This window comes from Xyrauchen texanus, chromosome 2, assembly GCF_025860055.1.
Source record: "Xyrauchen texanus isolate HMW12.3.18 chromosome 2, RBS_HiC_50CHRs, whole genome shotgun sequence".
Taxonomy (NCBI): domain Eukaryota; kingdom Metazoa; phylum Chordata; class Actinopteri; order Cypriniformes; family Catostomidae; genus Xyrauchen; species Xyrauchen texanus.
This window is the reverse complement of record NC_068277.1, coordinates 31138763-31157131: the sequence shown is the minus strand read 5'-3', so window position 1 is coordinate 31157131 and position 18369 is coordinate 31138763. Positions and strand designations below refer to the sequence as shown.

Below are 18369 nucleotides of genomic sequence, written 5' to 3'. Positions count from 1 at the left end.
TGTTAAACAGATACAATGTTCAATGCGAATTATTTATTGTTGGAACAGTAAAAAAGCTTTCGTACCTTTTTGTCCATTTTTTAAGCATTCCTGTGTAAAATAGTGATCTGAAGACAGAATAAGGTGTTGCAAAATATCTGTATCATTATGGTCTAGTTTTTTTGTCACTACTGTATCGTGTTTGCCAAAACATTTCATTTTGGTGCGTCTCTTGTTTTAAGTAAAAGTTTAATTACTCAAATGTGTGTTTTTCTTGCAGAGGTTTTGTATGTTTGTTTTAAACCCTCGGTTCAAATACCTCTTAAATTATATATATAGATAGATTTTTTATTTTTTTTCTCCAAACTAAAATTTCAGTGTCATCATGTTTTTGTAGGTAAACAAGTTAACAAAATAAATGGGCATGTTTTAATTATTTATCATGGTAGGTAGGTTTTAACATGTGTTTTGTTTTAAAAGTCATACATTTATACAGTTTATCAGTAATTTGCTGGTGTGACGATGTTGGTTGGACATTTCTGCACAATGCAGAATTGATGGTGTAAATTGGTACTGTGGTGCAGAGTGTAAATCAGTCCCATAGCATGTCTCAACAGTTGGGAAATACCAAATTTCCCTAGTTACATGCCATTGTTCAGCAGGTAGATGGCAGATGAACTGTCCCCTTTCATTCAGTTTTAACATGAACTTAATTACACACCTTTACTCTGGCCAAAATAATGTTTTGTTATTTTTGTGTTACCGAATCTTTTTGTGCTTCATAATTGTTTAACCTTTTAACCTTTTCTCAAAGACCTGCACACTTTGATTTAAAAAAGGCATAGATATTGTCTCCTAACAAGGCCACATGTTAAGGTCTGGTTAGATTAGATGGTAAGCAAACAATCAGTTCTCGTTGTCAACATGTTGAATGCAGGAGAAATGTGCAGAAGTTAAGACCTGAGCGACTTTGAAAAGGGCCAAATTAGCTGCAGAGCAGTCAGAGTGCTCATGATGACCCCTGTCTACTGTCAAAACCACCTACAATGCGCACACGAGCATCGGAACTGGACCTTGGAGCAGTGGAAGTATGTTGCCTGGTCCGATAAGTCCCGTTTTCTTCAGTACCCCATGGATTGCTGTGCACATGTCCACCATTTACCTAGGGAAGTGATGACACCAGGATGCACTGTGGGAAGACAACAAGCCAGTGGAGAGAGTGTGATGCTCTGCACAATGTTCTGCTGGGAAACCCTGTGTTCAGCCATTCATGTAGACATCAATTTGACACTTACCACCTACCTAAACATTGTTGCAGACCAGTTACACCCCTTCATGGCGATGGTTTTCCCTGATGGCAGTGACCTCTTTCAGCAGGATAATGCATCCTGCGACACTAAACACATTGTTTAGGAATGGTTTGAGGAAAACGATGACGAGTTCATGGTGATCAGATCTCAATCCGATTGAGCATATGTGGGATGTGCTGGACCAACAAGTCCAATCCATGGCGGCTCCACCCTGAAACTTACAGGACTTGAAGGATATGCTGCTAATGTCTTGGTGCCAGATACACCAGGACACCTTCAGAAGTCCATGCCTCTGGGCCTGTTATGGTGGTACACGGAGAACCAACAGCATATTAGGCAAGTGGTCACATTTTTCATGCAGCCCAGCATTTTCCCTATTTTTTACAATTAAATGTTTCTGGGAAGGGGGAGGGATGATGCAAGGTTAATATATAGGTGGGAAACTCCTACTAGTACTCCTCTTTAAACTGGAGAGTTGATTCAAACACAAGAAGAAAGAGATACAAGCAAATGAGGCCGATAAAAGGACATTGTGAGATTGTGTTCCCTGAAACCAAGAAAAAACAGTAAGGAACATACTGAACAATGAAAGCAAAGTTTTCTGGACTGTGAGTAATTCTACTGATGAGATTTTGTTATGCTTATCTGATGTTCATTTAAAGATGCTTTTATTCAAAATAGCTTTATGTTAACCTGGAATCAGATGCACATTCACTTTAAAATAGAATCATTTAAACGTTAAAAAAGTCAAACTAAAGCATGAGAATATCCATAATAATAATAATGCTTTAATTTATTGTGAATGTAAAAATTTAATTAGACTTCAAATATTCCAATAAATATTTCACATAATTAATTTGATAACTTTTGGTGTCTGATTAATCTTGTGGCAAAGTTTTCATCTCTAGTAGGAGATCCTGGTTTTTTCCCTCCTTGTGTAATTATTTTTTTATTTTTTTATTTTTTTTATAAACCATGATTACATCTGTACTGTATATCATGAATCAGTGGGGCGATCATCAAAAAAGAAAGGTTGAGAACCACTGACTTACAGTATAACAGCAGTAACGAGCCCTCATCGTGGCATTCAAAATAACACATTCCAGCACTGGATCATCTCTTATTATAACACATATTACAGTCCTGCTCAATCATTTTTAATGTGTCTTCTGCTTTAGACATTTGAAGAAAGCTGTTTCAAAAAGTGGTAGGGACAAAATTGGCCAAATCAAAAAGGAGTCCCACTCATAAATGATGTATTTGCTTAAAATGAGTTTTCTTGGTATAATTTAATATATTCAGGTTGATTCAGTCATGTTTAACAAAATATTTGACAAACCCATTCAAACCAGTTAATTTACATGTTACCACATTTATATAAGTGTAGGAGCTGATACTGTACATGAAAACAAAACAAAACAGAAAAGAGACAGATAGCCTACATAAATAGTGTACAACAAATAACTCATACAAAACAAAAGGGAGCAGTACAACAAGTCCATAGAGAAGAGGAGTTGATAAAGGGAGGAAAGGGCATATATGGTAAAGAGTTTGAGAAAAGTTCAGTGAAGAGAATGAGTCCCTGATAAGAAATGTTAGTATAACACTGAAAGTAGAGATGCGTTTTAATTGTGATTTAAAAATGGGGAGAAAACAGAATTGAAGGAATTGTAGGATTAAAGCAATAGTTCACCCAAAAATGAATCCCAGAAGAATATTAATTTATTTCTTCTACTGAACAAACAAATATATTTAGATGAATATTTCAGCTCTCTGTTGGTCCATACAATGCAAGTGAATGTTGCCCAGACCTTTGAAGGTCCAAAAAGCATATAAATGCAGCATAAGACTCTAGTGGTTAAATATATGTCTTCTGAACCAATTCAATCACTTTGGGTGAGAAACATATATATATTTAAACAATATTTAAGACTTAAATATTTATCTTTTTCTCACTCACACCTATTATATCGCTTATGAAGACATGGATTTAACCACTGGATTTGTATGGATTTCATTTGTGCTGACTTTATATGCGTTTTGGAGCTTGAAATGACCATTTGCTTGCACTGTATGGCCTTACAGAGCTGAAATATTCTCTTAAAAAGTTCTGCAGAAGAAGGAAAGTCATTAACATCTGGGATGGCACGAGGGTCAATTAGTAAATGATGATGATTTTAAATGCCCTGTCAAAAAATACAATGTAGCTCTTACATGGCAAAATGCAGGTATCAGACTGCAGTACCATGATACTTTGATATATGTTGCTGAATAGATACAATATCCATATAGCATGCTATTTAAAGGTGCACTCAGTAACTTTGGTCTATGTGTCATCCTGGACTTACACTGACACCTAGCATCTTGGATGCAGTATCATTTAAATCAATAGTTTTCAAATTCAGATGCCATTGTAGAAATGTAGTATTATAAAACAGCTTTTATAAGGTTTTTATAAGGTTACTACTACTACTGGAGTCTTAATTTTAAGTAGGCATGATTTCCTACATGTATTGCAAAATTACAAATCATGTATTTAGGATTAAATCTTTTTTAATGAGAGAAAAAAAAATAGTAAGTGCACCTTTAAATGTTATTCTAAGGTAATTTAAAGAATGCCAGAACATACCATATCCAAAAATGAAAGAAGCTCTATTCAGCAACCTCAATCTAAACAGCGGAGAAGAGTTCCTATAACCTCTGCAACTCTAAACTGTCACTGATTAGTATGTGGCACAACAATGCATAAATATCTGAGTGCTGAGAGAATGTGAATGAGTTTGCCCCGCCCCGTCTACACGCTCTGTATCTATTGTAGACAGTAGCGCACAGCTGCCCACGTAAAGCTGGACAGATCAAGTGTACAAAGTCCTGTGCATTTCACTTGCGCTCCGAGCTATTTGCTTTCAGTTGGTTTTTGGAATAATTTAAGAACAACATTCGAAGAAGAAAATTGATTTAATCGGAAAAGGAATTTGGAATTATATTGTCTACCCTCGCAGTAAAGAATTATAGTTTGGAACGTTAAATTGTTGGGGCTACATTTGTTACTTCATCATGAGTTCTGTTTTGGCCACTGAGGGCCTGTTCTTCTCCGCCTTACAGCCCAGCTCTTCGGTCACCACATATGCGGTCCCGTCCGATGACCAGCTCGGGACGGATCAGCTGTCGAAAGCCAAACGCGTCCAGCAGCAGGTACAGCAGCGCATGGCGGAGAAAGCCTCATCCTTATCCCGACTGAACGCATCTCATTACAGCTCAACAGGTAAGCAACATGATCCTCTACAATCTACTGCTAACCTATGCTATCTTCTGAAGTCCTATCTAGTAGGATAGAATGCACCAACATACTGTACTACAATACTATACTACACACACACACACACGTATATATATTATTTTGTATATATATATATATATATATATATATATATATATATATATATATATATATATATATATATAAACAGGGTTGGGGAGTAACGAAATACATGTAACGGGATTATGTATTTAAAATACAAAATATAAGTAATGGTATCCCACTACAGTTACAATTTAAATAATTGGTAATTAGAATACAGTTACATTCAAAAGGTATTTAATTACTGAAGAGATTAATTTGCATTTTATTGTCATTTGTTACATTTAATATTTAGTCCTTTCAGATGAACAACATTTATACATATAAATAATGCAATCCAAAGTGCATTTGAACAGAGGTGAAACACTTTCTTATGATGTGTTACATTCATACGAGCAGACAGAGAAGTAAGTTTGAAGTAAGTTTGGAGCAGAAGAAATAGAAATAAACCTTGTGTTTTGTGCTTTACGCTAAGCTAAAATGCTATTTCTAGCCATTTTACATGCACATGTTACCAGGTGCGATCATATTTTTTATAAAAAAAAAATAATTAATGTTGGATCATAATGTCCTTTGTTCTGTAATGCTTTTGATGTTAGGGAAAAATTGTATTCTTGATAATAATTATTGTTTTGTTTTCTTGTAAAAATATATTAAAAAATCCTTAAAACAAGATCAATTTGATTAATCAGGTTTTAGAAACAACACTGCATAAGATATTTAGGTTTTTCAGAGAATGTATTTTTAACATGTATATTTTGTCTTACTGTACTGGCAGTTTTTATAGTCAAACAAGTGAAAAAATCTACCAATGCTGAAGAAGTAATCCAAAGTATTTAGAATAAATTACTGACCTCTCACTGAATACGTTAATTACATTTTACAGCATGTATTCTGTAATCTGTTGTGGAATACATTTCAAAAGTAACCCTCCAAACCGTGTATACATAAATATATGTATATATATATGTATATACTTAAGCAATATCACATGAGCAAGAGTGCGATATGGCCCTATATCAGCACTGCTGTGATTCGGCCGCACCGGCTGTGATCGGCATTACAGCAGTGCTGATGTAGGGCCATATAGCACGATTGCGAGTGTGATATTGCTTATATACAACAGTTCAATGAACAAGTACATTTCAATTTTTTGGGAAAAACTGTGTACGGTCATAAAAACACATTTGTGCATAGAACTACTTTCTTACGTGACTGATCAGAATCTGCCGTTACTGGTTCAAAACAAATGATGCGTCCAAGCCTCTGTTAGTAATTCAAAATGTTCACTTCAGAAATAGTATCACGGCTTGTGCTGTTTCTAACAAGTCAATGGGTAAACAGGGATAGACGGATGGATGTGTGTGTTTGTCTGTGTGTGTGTGTGTGTGTGAGAGAGAGAGAGAGAGAGAGAGAGAGAGATGGAGCGTGTGCAATCACCTGTTGCCACACCCAATCAGAGGTGCTTACAGCTTTCTGAAGGTCAGCTATCTCAGTGGAATATAGACGTCCAAGCGGGGTATTCTTCTATTTCGGGGTAGCCGGTGCACAAATGTAATTCACTATAGAAACAGCGATGTCCTCCGCCATTTTAAACAGTATGTATCCAATGTGGAAACTCACAGAGCACTGTTATATGTAAACAATGACTAACAGATTCACTTTACGTCACCAACTGGCTCATATTACACACAAAAATGATCTTTTGCCACCACCTGCTGGCAAACATATGTAATTTCAAAAATAAAGACAGTAACTCCTAACACATATGCACTACGCTTATACTTTATTTTAGAACAGCACGAACACAATCGGAGTGATACACACAGTGATGAGTCTGTCACACCATCAGTGCTCATGGAGCGTCTCTCGTCCAATCAGATTCGAGGACCAGAATTTACTGTGGTATCTCTCTCTCTCTCTCTCTCTCTCTCTCTCTCTCTCTCTCTCTATATATATATATATATATATATATATATATACAGGTGAAACTCGAAAAATTAGGATATCGTGCAAAAGTTCATTAATTTCAATAATTCAACTTAAAAGGTGAAACTAATATATTATATAGACTCATTACAAGCAAAGTAAGATATTTCAAGCCTTTATTTGATATAATTTTTTATGATTATGGCTTACAGCTTATGAAAACCCCAAATTCAGAATCTCAGAAAATTAGAATATTGTGAAAAGGTTCAGTATTGTAGGCTCAAAGTGTCACACTCTAATCAGCTAAACACCTGCAAAGGGTTCCTGAGCCTTTAAATGGTCTCTCAGTCTGGTTCAGTTGAATTCACAATCATGGGGAAGACTGCTGACCTGACAGTTGTGCAGAAAACCATCATTGACACCCTCCACAAGGAGGGAAAGCCTCAAAAGGTAATTGCAAAAGAAGTTGGATGTTCTCAAAGTGCTGTATCAAAGCACATTAATAGAAAGTTAAGTGGAAGGGAAAAGTGTGGAAGAAAAAGGTGCACAAGCAGCAGGGATGACTGTAGCCTGGAGAGGATTGTCAGGAAAAGGCCATTCAAATGTGTGGGGGAGCTTCACAAGGAGTGGACTGAGGCTGGAGTTACTGCATCAAGAGCCACCACACACAGACGGGTCCTGGACATGGGCTTCAAATGTCAAACGTCTTACCTGGGCTAAAGAAAAAAAGAACTGGTCTGTTGCTCAGTGGTCCAAAGTCCTCTTTTCTGATGAGAGCAAATTTTGCATCTCATTTGGAAACCAAGGTCCCAGAGTCTGGAGGAAGAATGGAGAGGCACACAATCCAAGATGCTTGAAGTCCAGTGTGAAGTTTCCACAGTCTGTGTTGGTTTGGGGAGCCATGTCATCGGCTGGTGTTGGTCCACTGTGCTTTATTAAGTCCAGAGTCAACGCAGCCGTCTACCGGGACATTTTGGAGCACTTCATGCTTCCTTCAGCAGACAAGCTTTATGGAGATGCTGACTTCATTTTCCAGCAGGACTTGGCACCTGCCCACACTGCCAAAAGTACCAAAACCTGGTTCAATGACCATGGTATTACTGTGCTTGATTGGCCAGCAAACTCAGCATGACCTGAACCCCATAGAGAATCTATGGGGCATTGCCAAGAGAAAGATGAGAGGCATGAGACCAAACAATGCAGAAGAGCTGAAGGCCGCTATTGAAGCATCTTGGTCTTCCATAACACCTCAGCAGTGCCACAGGCTGATAGCATCCATGCCACACCGCATTGAGGCAGTAATTAATGCAAAAGGGGCCCAAACCAAGTACTGAGTACATATGCATGATTATACTTTTCAGAGGGCCGACATTTCTGTATTTAAAATCCTTTTTTTATTGATTTCATGTAATATTCTAATTTTCTGAGATTCTGAATTTGGGGTTTTCATAAGCTGTAAGCCATAATCATCAAAATTATATCAAATAAAGGCTTGAAATATCTTACTTTGCTTGTAATGAGTCTATATAATATATTAGTTTCACCTTTTAAGTTGAATTACTGAAATTAATGAACTTTTGCACGATATTCTAATTTTTCGAGTTTCACCTGTATAATGTAATTAATAGTAATCAATGAATGAATAAATTAATGTTGACCTCTCTTAGGAAAAAAATCTGATTGTTACTTTTGTTTGTGGAGTTAAAGAAAACAAACACAAATGTGAAACCTAATCAAAATTTCAGATCTACATTTACTCAATAACTAAACTGAGTGAATACAGGACTTCAGGTTAGTCAAAAAACTCTGCATGGTGTCTGGGTGATGCTGATAGGATTTGTCTGTTTTGTCTTTATGTGTTGGTCATAGCTAGAGCATTTCATTCAGGTGTACACAGGTGAAATGCTCGTTTTGTTGTTTTGTAATTTTGATAATAAGAGACCAAACTGTGGATTTTTGTATTTGCATTTGAAGTGGTATCAAAGAGTCTTTGTTGGTTTCTGCTGCAGCTATGTGGGAACCACATCCAACCAACCCCCAACATTTAACTTGGCCTAGAAAAACGTCCTGGTTACTGCTGTAACCTCCGTTCCCTGATGGAGGGAACAATGTGTTGTGTCGATGTAGTGACACTAGGGGTCGCCCTTAGGAGCCCTAGACACCTCTGATCTTTGAGAAAAGGCCAATGGGAATTGGCAAGTGGAATTTGCATGCCACTCCCCCACACATACGGGTATAAAAGGAGCTGGAATGCAACCACTCATTCAGGTTTTGTTCTGAGGAGCCGAGACAAGGTCCTGGCCTTTTCAGCGGGTAGTTCAGTGTTGTGGCAGGAGGGACACAACGTCTCGTTCCCTCCATCAGGGAACGGAGGTTACAACAGTAACCAAGACTTTCCCCTTCTGTCACTCACTCGACATTGTGTCGATGTAGTGACACTAGGGGTCCATATACAAAATGCCACAACTAACTGAACTGTGTTACATGGACTGGCAGTGCGAGACGGTCAGACCTCTGTGTGCCTCGTAGCCAGTGCACCTGGCTACCATGTAACCTCCCCCAATGCTCTTGTAGGCACCAAATGGTCCCCTGCACCTCAGGGACAAATGGACTGCTCAAAAATAAGGACCGGCTGACACAGTGGTGGCCTCTTCTGCATTCCCAAAAGGAATTCATTCATTCAGCTGGTGCCCATACAGGATCCGCACCTGTGCTTGACCAAATCAACTCCAAAACAGCTTGACCACCTGAGGGTGGAGTCTCCACTCTCTCCTGAGCGTGACCTGCCATGACAGGTCGCCCGGGATGTTAGTGGCCCGCAATGACTTGAGTCGCTGCTGACTCCAAAGGAGGAGATGGCGGACAAGTTGCGACATTCAATGGGAATGTGTACGCTGCCTGGTCCATCCGGACCAACACGTGCTTGCCCCGGATCAATGACAAAAGCCTCAGCAGGGTGAGCAGTACTGCCAGCAACAGGAGGCAGTTGATGTGCCAATGCAGTTGCGGACCAGTCCAAGGGAAGGTGGCTGCGCACCCTTTGCACACGGTGCCCCAGCCATGCTTGGAGGCATCCGTTGTAACCATAATGTGCCTGGAAACCTGTTCTAGGGGAACCCCTGCCTGTAGAAACAAGGGACAGAACAGACAGCAGTAGACCAACATGACGTGGTGTGTGCCATGGTGCCATTCCCAACTCGGGACTCAAGTCTGAAGCCAGTGCTGAAGCGGTCTCATATGCATCAACCCAAGCACTGTGACAACCGCTGAGGATGCCATATGCCCCAGGAACTTTTTTTAGGTACAATGTAGTAGGGGCCTTTCTTCATCTCGGCTGGAGGAACAGGATATATCACGTCCTTCTGTAGAAGGGATGTGATCTCTGCACGCAAGTCAGTGATGTTCTCGCCTTTCACTGAAGTGAAGCAGACAGTGTTGAACCTGCTAAAGCGCCTGGCAAATTGAATCATGTAGCCAAGTCGGACGGTCCTGATCAACCACCGCGACAGTTTGGGGAGTGTGAGCCATGCCCCCAAGCTCCGAACGAGGGTGACCAAGGGAACAATTGCGTCGGATAACGCGTCGGATGAGGCTTCACGATGGGGCGGAGCCTGAGGTGCCACTGGTGGGCGTGCTGAGTCTAGGGACTTCGAAGCACTTACCTGGCTCCTTGCATCCACCCTCAGAATGGTCTGAGATGGGGGAGAAGGAAAATCATCCTCGCAACCCATCCCGGTTTTTGCAATAGGTGGGGGTAAGGGGTGGGAGGCCTGCCTCCGAGTTGCCATACCTGCCGAAAGGATTCGGTGCCTGGGGTCATCGACTGAATGGCCCAGGAAGTGAGGAAACATCTCTTTTTTAAAAATGTGGGTACTGCAGCTATCGACAGCTCATCATCTTCACAAGCCCCGAATGAGACCATGAACCCATCCTGAGACGGGCCCGCGGTCTCATCCCAGAACTCGACCGGGGTACACGAGTGTGCTGGGGAATGGGAGGTCTGTGGGGGGGTTTCCCAGTGGAGAAGCTCCCATTGAGGTCCCCAAATCACCCCCAGTGCTAACCTCATACCGTAGGTTGAAGGAACGATGCGGGGTGCTGGGGTAGCTTTCCCTCTGGGGAAAGAAAGCCATGACTGCAACGTTGCCATGGTCCATGCAACGTTGCAACCAGGAATAATACACAAACAAAAAGGCATCTTGAAAAAGATCATAGGTGCCACTCTTTTAGAGGAAACTATATTGTTTTAGAGGAAGAATATAACTCTTTTAACTGTTGAAGCACCCAGGGGCATTCTCTGCACAATGGCAGTGCAAGAGGGGGAGAAACCACTGTAATGCGCAGTAAATCCAACATTTTCACTGGAAACAGAGGTGAATGGATCGGCAGAGTAATTCAGCTCACTGAACACAACAGCTCGGCTCCGAAGACAAAATCTAAATGAGTGGTTGCATTCTTTTATACCCGTTTGCATGCAAATTCCACTCGCCAATTCCAATTGGCCTTTTCTCAAAGATCAGATTTGTCTGGGGATCCCAAAGGCGACCCCTAGTATCACTACATCGACACGACGTCGAGTGATTGACAGAAGGGGAACAAGACACTGTATTTTGGAACAACTAATATCCTGACATTTTCCTGAAAGATGACTGAAGGTGATGCATAAGCTTGTATGCATGGAAAGACAGCCCATTGTCCTATACTGACAACATGTCAAGATATATAGAGTTTTTTTAAATGCAAATATGTAAAATCCTAGTGAACACAAAAACAAGTAGAAATGTATGCCTTCAGTGCACTGTAGGTTGCTTTGGATAAAAGTGTCTGCCAGATGTATAAATGTAAATGCAAAATGGAAAACCTTCCACCACCACTGTCCCATAAATAAATAGTTGTTCTCTAGTCTCATTGCACTTTATTACAATTTCACTATAATGCCCCTGCAGAAGCACTGAAGTCAGACATGATTTTAACAATCACTAACTAACAGAATAGCTATACTCACGTAGTATAAACACGCTATCAAATTTTGAGATAAACAATACAGATCTCATTGAAGTTATAGCAAAGTCATTTCAGGTCAGCACATTATTATTTTATATTTCTTTAACCAAAATGTATCCACGCTTGTCATAACAAATCACTCATACTGGTTATACAGTGCTGTTCCCTGTAGGGGAATGAATTGCATTGCTGATCAGTTGCACTTGATAAAAAGCAGCAAGAATTGCCTTTTTGTTACCTTTCAGCGATAGGAATGTTAGGCATTTAAACTTTGACCCTGTTGTTGACCCACACAAAGGATTTGGAGAGCTCCTATCCTTCCTATGCCAAACAACAAATTTGGAAGTGACCTTTTGAAATGAAGATGAACAGACCCCTTAATAAATAATTTTTTCCCCCATAATTTATACATATTAAATATAGAATGCTTTACATATTGATGATCTTAAACTTTCTGTACAATATAGGAAGCAGAATAATTATTCATACATAGTGTATATATATATATATATATATATATATATATATATATATATATATATATATATATATATATATTGTATATTTAAAGATTTGCATGTATTGGAAATAATGTCATACACTCTTTTTTTGTAGTTACACATGAGCTCAGTTTGACATGATATGGGACACATATGGTCACACCTCTTCAATCAACGGTCCTTTGCTGAAGAGATTCCTGCCATTTGATTCACAGTATTTTATCAGTAGGGCAGTTCTATTTTAGCTTATGACTTGAATTGAGAGGACTTGAGAGGATGTGTGGTGTTAAAACTTTTCAGAATATAATAATCCAGAAAAGGAGACGTCTTAGGGCTTAATCCTCTGCATGTATGAGCCAACGTCTGCTTTGCAACAATACTAAAAAATATGGTGTGCACACTTTGTTATTTAGTTTTCATCCATATTTATGCTGTTTCTCTGCTTTTGTAACCAAGTTGCCAGAGAATTTACTGATTCAGAATGTAATAATCAGTCTCAGACTCATCTTTCTTTTGATTTATTCAACATGTCAAATAAGAATCTCTTACTTTATCAATACCAGCAGCCGCAAGTTTGGTGTTGTAATTGCAGATGGCTTATTATCTGTAAACGTTTAGACAGTCCATACCCCTCACTTGTAGTAATTGTTCACCTACAAATTTTGTAAGATATTTTTGAAGAACATTTTGAAGATATTTTATAAAAGGGCTTTCAATTGATTAAAATAATGTAATTATATTCTGATTGATTGTTTGATTAATTATTCAGAAATATACTTGCTGAGAAAAGCCCCCAAATGAAAGTAATTATAATAAAAATAATAATGTCATAATGTAATAAAATAAATTATATTATAGTAGCTGATAGGTAAATCATTGACTAGACAGGCATTACGGTGGTACTTCAGTGGAATTCAATTGCTTAAATTTAATTGCTTCAATGGTAGAAAGATTTCATACTACGGAAATTACATACGGACCAGGTGGCATGGTTAAATGCGTTATATCTTTTTATTGTTTTATTTTTTACATAAGTATTTGTACTAAATAAATGTGTTAACTTGTCTGCCCTAATTTAAAATCTACATCATGTAGCATCTATTTATGCCAGTTACATTATTTAAGAAATTAAAAAGGTGTTTGTAAGTACTCTCAGAACACAGAAAAGGAGATGAGCAACCCATATGTACATGTCATGAGAAGGCATGAAGAAAAACAGATGTTTCAATTTCAGAAATAATCTTCCCCTAAACACTCTCTTCCCTAACCTTTCACCCCAAACTAAAGGAATTTAGTATCTTAAAAACTTCTGGATCTACTGGGGAACAATCTTAATGCACAGCATCTCAAAAGTCTGAAATCTTGCCAGTGTGACGAAACACCCAATTTAAAGGGATAGTTCACCCAAAAATTTTAATTTACTCATCATTTACTCACCCTCATGCCATCCCAGATGTGTATGACTTTCTTTCTTTCTTCTGCAGAAAACAAAGTTTTTTGAAGAATATTTCAGCTCTGTAGGTCCTCACAATATTAAATGTGAATGGTGACCAGATATTTGAAGATCTGAAAGTCTGAAGATGTTTGAAGATGTATGTGAAATACATGCATTTTTTACTATAAATCTCCACTTTCAATTTCACGTTCTTTCACATTTTGATTAAATAGTGATCTGTTCCTCATCCACACTTATCATATCGCTTCTTAAGATATATATTAAACCTTGATGTGGCCTTGATGTGATTTTTGGAGCTTCACATGTCTGGTCACCATTCACTTGTATTGTATTGACCAACAGAACTTAAATATTCTTCTAAAAATCATCATTAGTGTTCAACAGATGAAAGAAAGTCATACACATCTGGGATGGCATGAGCATGAGTGAAAGATGAGAGAATTAAAATGTTTTAGTGATCTATCCCTTTAATTTAGATATAATTTTATAATGGTTCAAATGGTTCATTAAATGGTTTCAATGGTTTCATTGTAGAACAGCAGGCACTCTATCATAGTTTAAGTTGAGAAACAGGATTTTAGTAAACATTTTATAATTAGGTGGTTTTATGAGGAGGGTGTGGTATTGGCTAACAAAGAACATTAAACACGTTGAAGCAAATTTGCATTATATAATTGCCAATGTAATAGCACTTAGTTCTGTTTAATAGTTTTTATTGATTCACACAATTGACAAATAAAAGCAAAACATATATTCACAGAATCAACATTTAACCCCCATTATTCCCTTTCCCCCTCCCAATCCCCAACCCCACCCTGAACCTCAACAAATATCCCCATGGTCACACTTGAATATACACACAAAAAAAGAAAGAATAAAAGAAGAAGAAAAATATATATAAAAAATTATAGATAAATAATTAAATAAATAAAAATAATCACACACATTTAAAACTACACTTCTCTCTCCACTCCCCCTCCCCGAGAGCCCTCCAAGAAGGCCAAGTAGCTGCCTGATTTTTCATAAAATTTATCTAAATTGCCTACCCTTCTACATGACATTTTCTTGAATACCACCACACACCCCATCTCTGTGCCCCACTCTTGAAATGAGAACACTCCAACCGATTTCCATCCCCTAAGAACAATCTGTCTGCCAATCATAACACTGGCTAGGACCCAATTTTTTTATATATTTATCTCCTGTATTAATGACTGCCTCATCAACTAAAATACAGAGTCTGGGGCAAAATTTTATTTGTGTGCCCAATACGTCTCACACATAAAACTCTGAACCCTTAACCAAAATTCTTGGATCTTAACACACCACCAAAAAACATGGGTTGTGTCTCCATCTTCTGATTGGCATCGCCAGAAGGTGGTTGTGTCTTTCAGACCAAGCCTGTAAAATCTAGAGGTAGTCCAATAGCAATGTAAAATATTAAATTGCATAAGTCGCACCCTTGCATCTCTAGATGTAGACTTGTTTTTTTTTTTTAATCCTAGCCCACACTCCATCCTCCAATATCAAGTTTAGATCTTTCTCACATAATCTCTTGAGACAAGCCGAAGCTCCGTCCCCCAGACTCTGAATTACCAGGGAGTAATACACTGATGCCTCGTGACCTTTTCCAAAAGCTATAATCACCACTCCCAGAGTATCTGCCACTTTAGGGGGGTGTATGCTACTCCCAAAAATAGTACAGAGCAGGTGGTGCAGCTGTAAATACCTAAAGAACTGAGACCTGAGAATCCCAAAATGTTAAACCATATTTTTAAAAGATCTCAACACACCACTCTCATATAGGTCACTAGTGTAGTAACCTCCCTCTCAATCCACTCTGTCCAGCAGTAATACATAATTTTGGGTTCAGCCATATACTTGAGGCTACATTTAAATAAATGTCCGAAATAAACACTCTGGACACTTTTGTCCATACCTAGTGCAAATGCAAGATAACGGGGTGTAACTTAACTTCTCCAGTTAGTTTGATAGAAAGGCCTTGCAAAGGTGAAATAGGGGCAAGAATTTCCTGTTCTCTCAGGTGGAAGCGACTAATTAGCCAAATGTCTGACACTGAATGCATTAATAAGCAAACAAATCTTGGGTAGGCCTAGCCCACTTTTGTAAATTGGCCTAAGCAACTTACTGAAATGTAATCTGGGCCATTCCAACTGAAGGACTTCGCTACACTATCAAATTGCTTGAAATAAGAGAGGGGACATCTTCAGGGAGAGATTGTAGCAGGTAGTTGAATTTTGAATTCATTTTAATAACATTAACCTTCCCAATCATAGATAAATCTAACAAAGCCCACCTGCCCACATCGCTCAAAAAAACATTTTATTAAAGGGCCAAAATTAACTCATAACTTTATTTAATCGGTTAGCCAACATTTTTGACAATATTTTGACATCTAGCTAGATCAGGAAAAATTGTATGGTAACTCTTACACTCGCTTGGATCTTTGTCCTTTTTGGGGGGGGATTTGTATTTGGAATTTGTATTTATTTTTAATTTGCATGTCCAATTCCCAATGTGCTTTTAAGTCCTTGTGGTCGTGTAGTGATTCGCCTCAATCTGGGTGGCGGAGGACAAATCCCAGTTGCCGCCGTGTCTGAGACCGTCCACCCGCACATCTTATCACATGGCTTGTTGAGTGCTTTGCCACGGAGACATAGCATGTGATACATGCTCAACAATGCGCCACACCGAGAACAAACCACATTATAGCGACCACGAGGAGGTTATCCCATGTGACTATTTGGTTGCTTAGGAGACCTGGCTGGAGTCACTCAGCATGCCCTGGTATTCGAACTAGTGAACTCCAGGGATGGTAGCCAGTGTCTTTTACCACTAAGCTACCCAGACCCCCGGATCTTTGTCCTTTATAAGAAGCAGACTAATCCGGGCTTGTGTCATGTTTGGCAGAAGCTTTCCATGCTTTAATTATTCTGTATGAACTTCTAGCTAGAGTGGAGCCAGTTCTGTAGCATAACATCTAAACAATTCAGCGGCAAAGCCATCTGGTTGTAGGCAAGGCCTTAATTGCCTCATCAAGCACATCCAAAGTTATCTCAGAATCAAGATCATTTTTTGCTCAGCTGACAGTTTAGGAAGTTCTAATTGTTCCACAAAGTTTCTAATATCCTCTTCAGTAGATGAAGATGTGCAACTATAAAGATGAAGATAGAATACTTTAAAAGCCTTATTAATATCAGTGGCCAAGGTAAATATTTCACCACTAGCAGATTTCACTGAGGTAAAGGTAGAAAAATACTCTCTCTGTTTTATATATCTAGCATTTTTAATATTTTTTATATTTCCTTCCAATTCCACAAGTTCTTGTGCTTTGGATTTTTTGGTGAAAGCGGCATACTGTATAATTAGGCCCCTATGAACCGCCTTAAGTGCCTCCCAGGCCATGCCCACAGAGGATTCTGAGGACAAGTTGGTCTCCATAAAGACATTGATTTCAGTCTTTAGCACTTGTTGGAATTCAGGATTTTGCAAGAGGGATACATTAAAGTGGCAACTATATGATTTCCTTTTTTCATATGTGGCAACACCTATAAATACACCAGGGTGTGATCTGAGACTAAAATGTTTCCAATTGAGCAATCAATGACAAATTAAATGAGGGACTTTGATATATATATATATAAAAAATCTATTCTAGAGTAAATCTTATGGACTGATAAAAACAATTTATAGTCCCTACCAGATGGGTTCAAACACCTCAAGACAAAGATTTTTACACATCCTGTGAAGCATCAATGTTGCTCTAGGGGCTTGCACACATTTGCTTCACTATGATCAAGGACTGAATCCATTAAAATATTAAATTCTCCTCCCAATATTATATCATGAGGGGCACCAGCGGCTTGCAACATCATTTCAAGATCTATAAAAAAGCCCTGATCATCGAGTTAAAAAAAAAAAAAAAGACTTTGTCCCTGAGTTTCAGCTAAACCAATAATGACTCTTCCTAATTTATCTTTACACTGTTTGGGACATTTTAATTATCAGTGTAATGACTCCCCTGCTCTTACTCGAGCCAGCACTATATTTTCTCAATTTGGCCTGGAATATCAGTGCAAAAGCAACCTTCCGTTGATGTTAAAGTTTCTTGCATTCTTTAAATCAATCATATTTCTCTCTTGTCGCGTTTGCAAAGTCTGGGAACAAGAAAATGCTGTGGTTCTTCCAAGAAAGCCTTCCTTTACTCCTCGCCTCACGTAATACAAGATCATTATCGGATGATCTCAGAATTTTGGCCAGAATTGATCTGGGCCTGTATCCCTCAGCCGATTGCCAAGCCAGAACCCTGTGAGCTTGCTCGATTTCCATCTGTTTCCAGGCCTGTTATTTCAAGCAGACTCGGAAAGAGCCCGTCCAGGAATTCCACCATATTCTGTCCCTAAGCTCCCTCATGGATACCCATGATACAAACTTTATTTCTACCAGCTACTGTTTTCCATGTCCTCCAACTTCTCCCAGACATACTCCAAATCCACCTTGATTGCTAGTGGATTAGCAGATAATTCCCTATCTGATGAATCCAGATAATCCGTTTCTCGACATCCCCCACTCTTATGACCACATGAGTAAATTTCGCCTCCATGGCATTGATTGATTGACATATCACAGCAAGATCTTCCAAGTCAGCAACGACGTTCGTCAACATTGCGACATGTTCAACATCTCTCGCCGAATTTCCCGTATCTCTCAGACCAAATCGTCTCCCTGGTCCACGGCCTGCCCTGGGGTGTCAGCTTGAACATGTAAGTGTCTTTTAATGTCTCCAGAGCCCGAGCATTTTTAATTCTT

At 38.8% G+C, this 18369-nt stretch overlaps 1 protein-coding gene across 1 annotated transcript in view; it reads left to right on the top strand.

Annotated features, from left to right (window-relative positions):
- The first annotated feature begins 4135 nt into the window (after positions 1-4135).
- Positions 4136-18369, top strand: part of LOC127662789 (plakophilin-3-like) — a 46117-nt gene continuing 31883 nt past the window's right edge. The window contains exon 1 of the mRNA XM_052154133.1: positions 4136-4554. Coding sequence (XP_052010093.1) covers positions 4347-4554 — 208 coding nt within the window. The 5' untranslated portion in view covers positions 4136-4346. The remainder of the gene's footprint in view (positions 4555-18369) is intronic.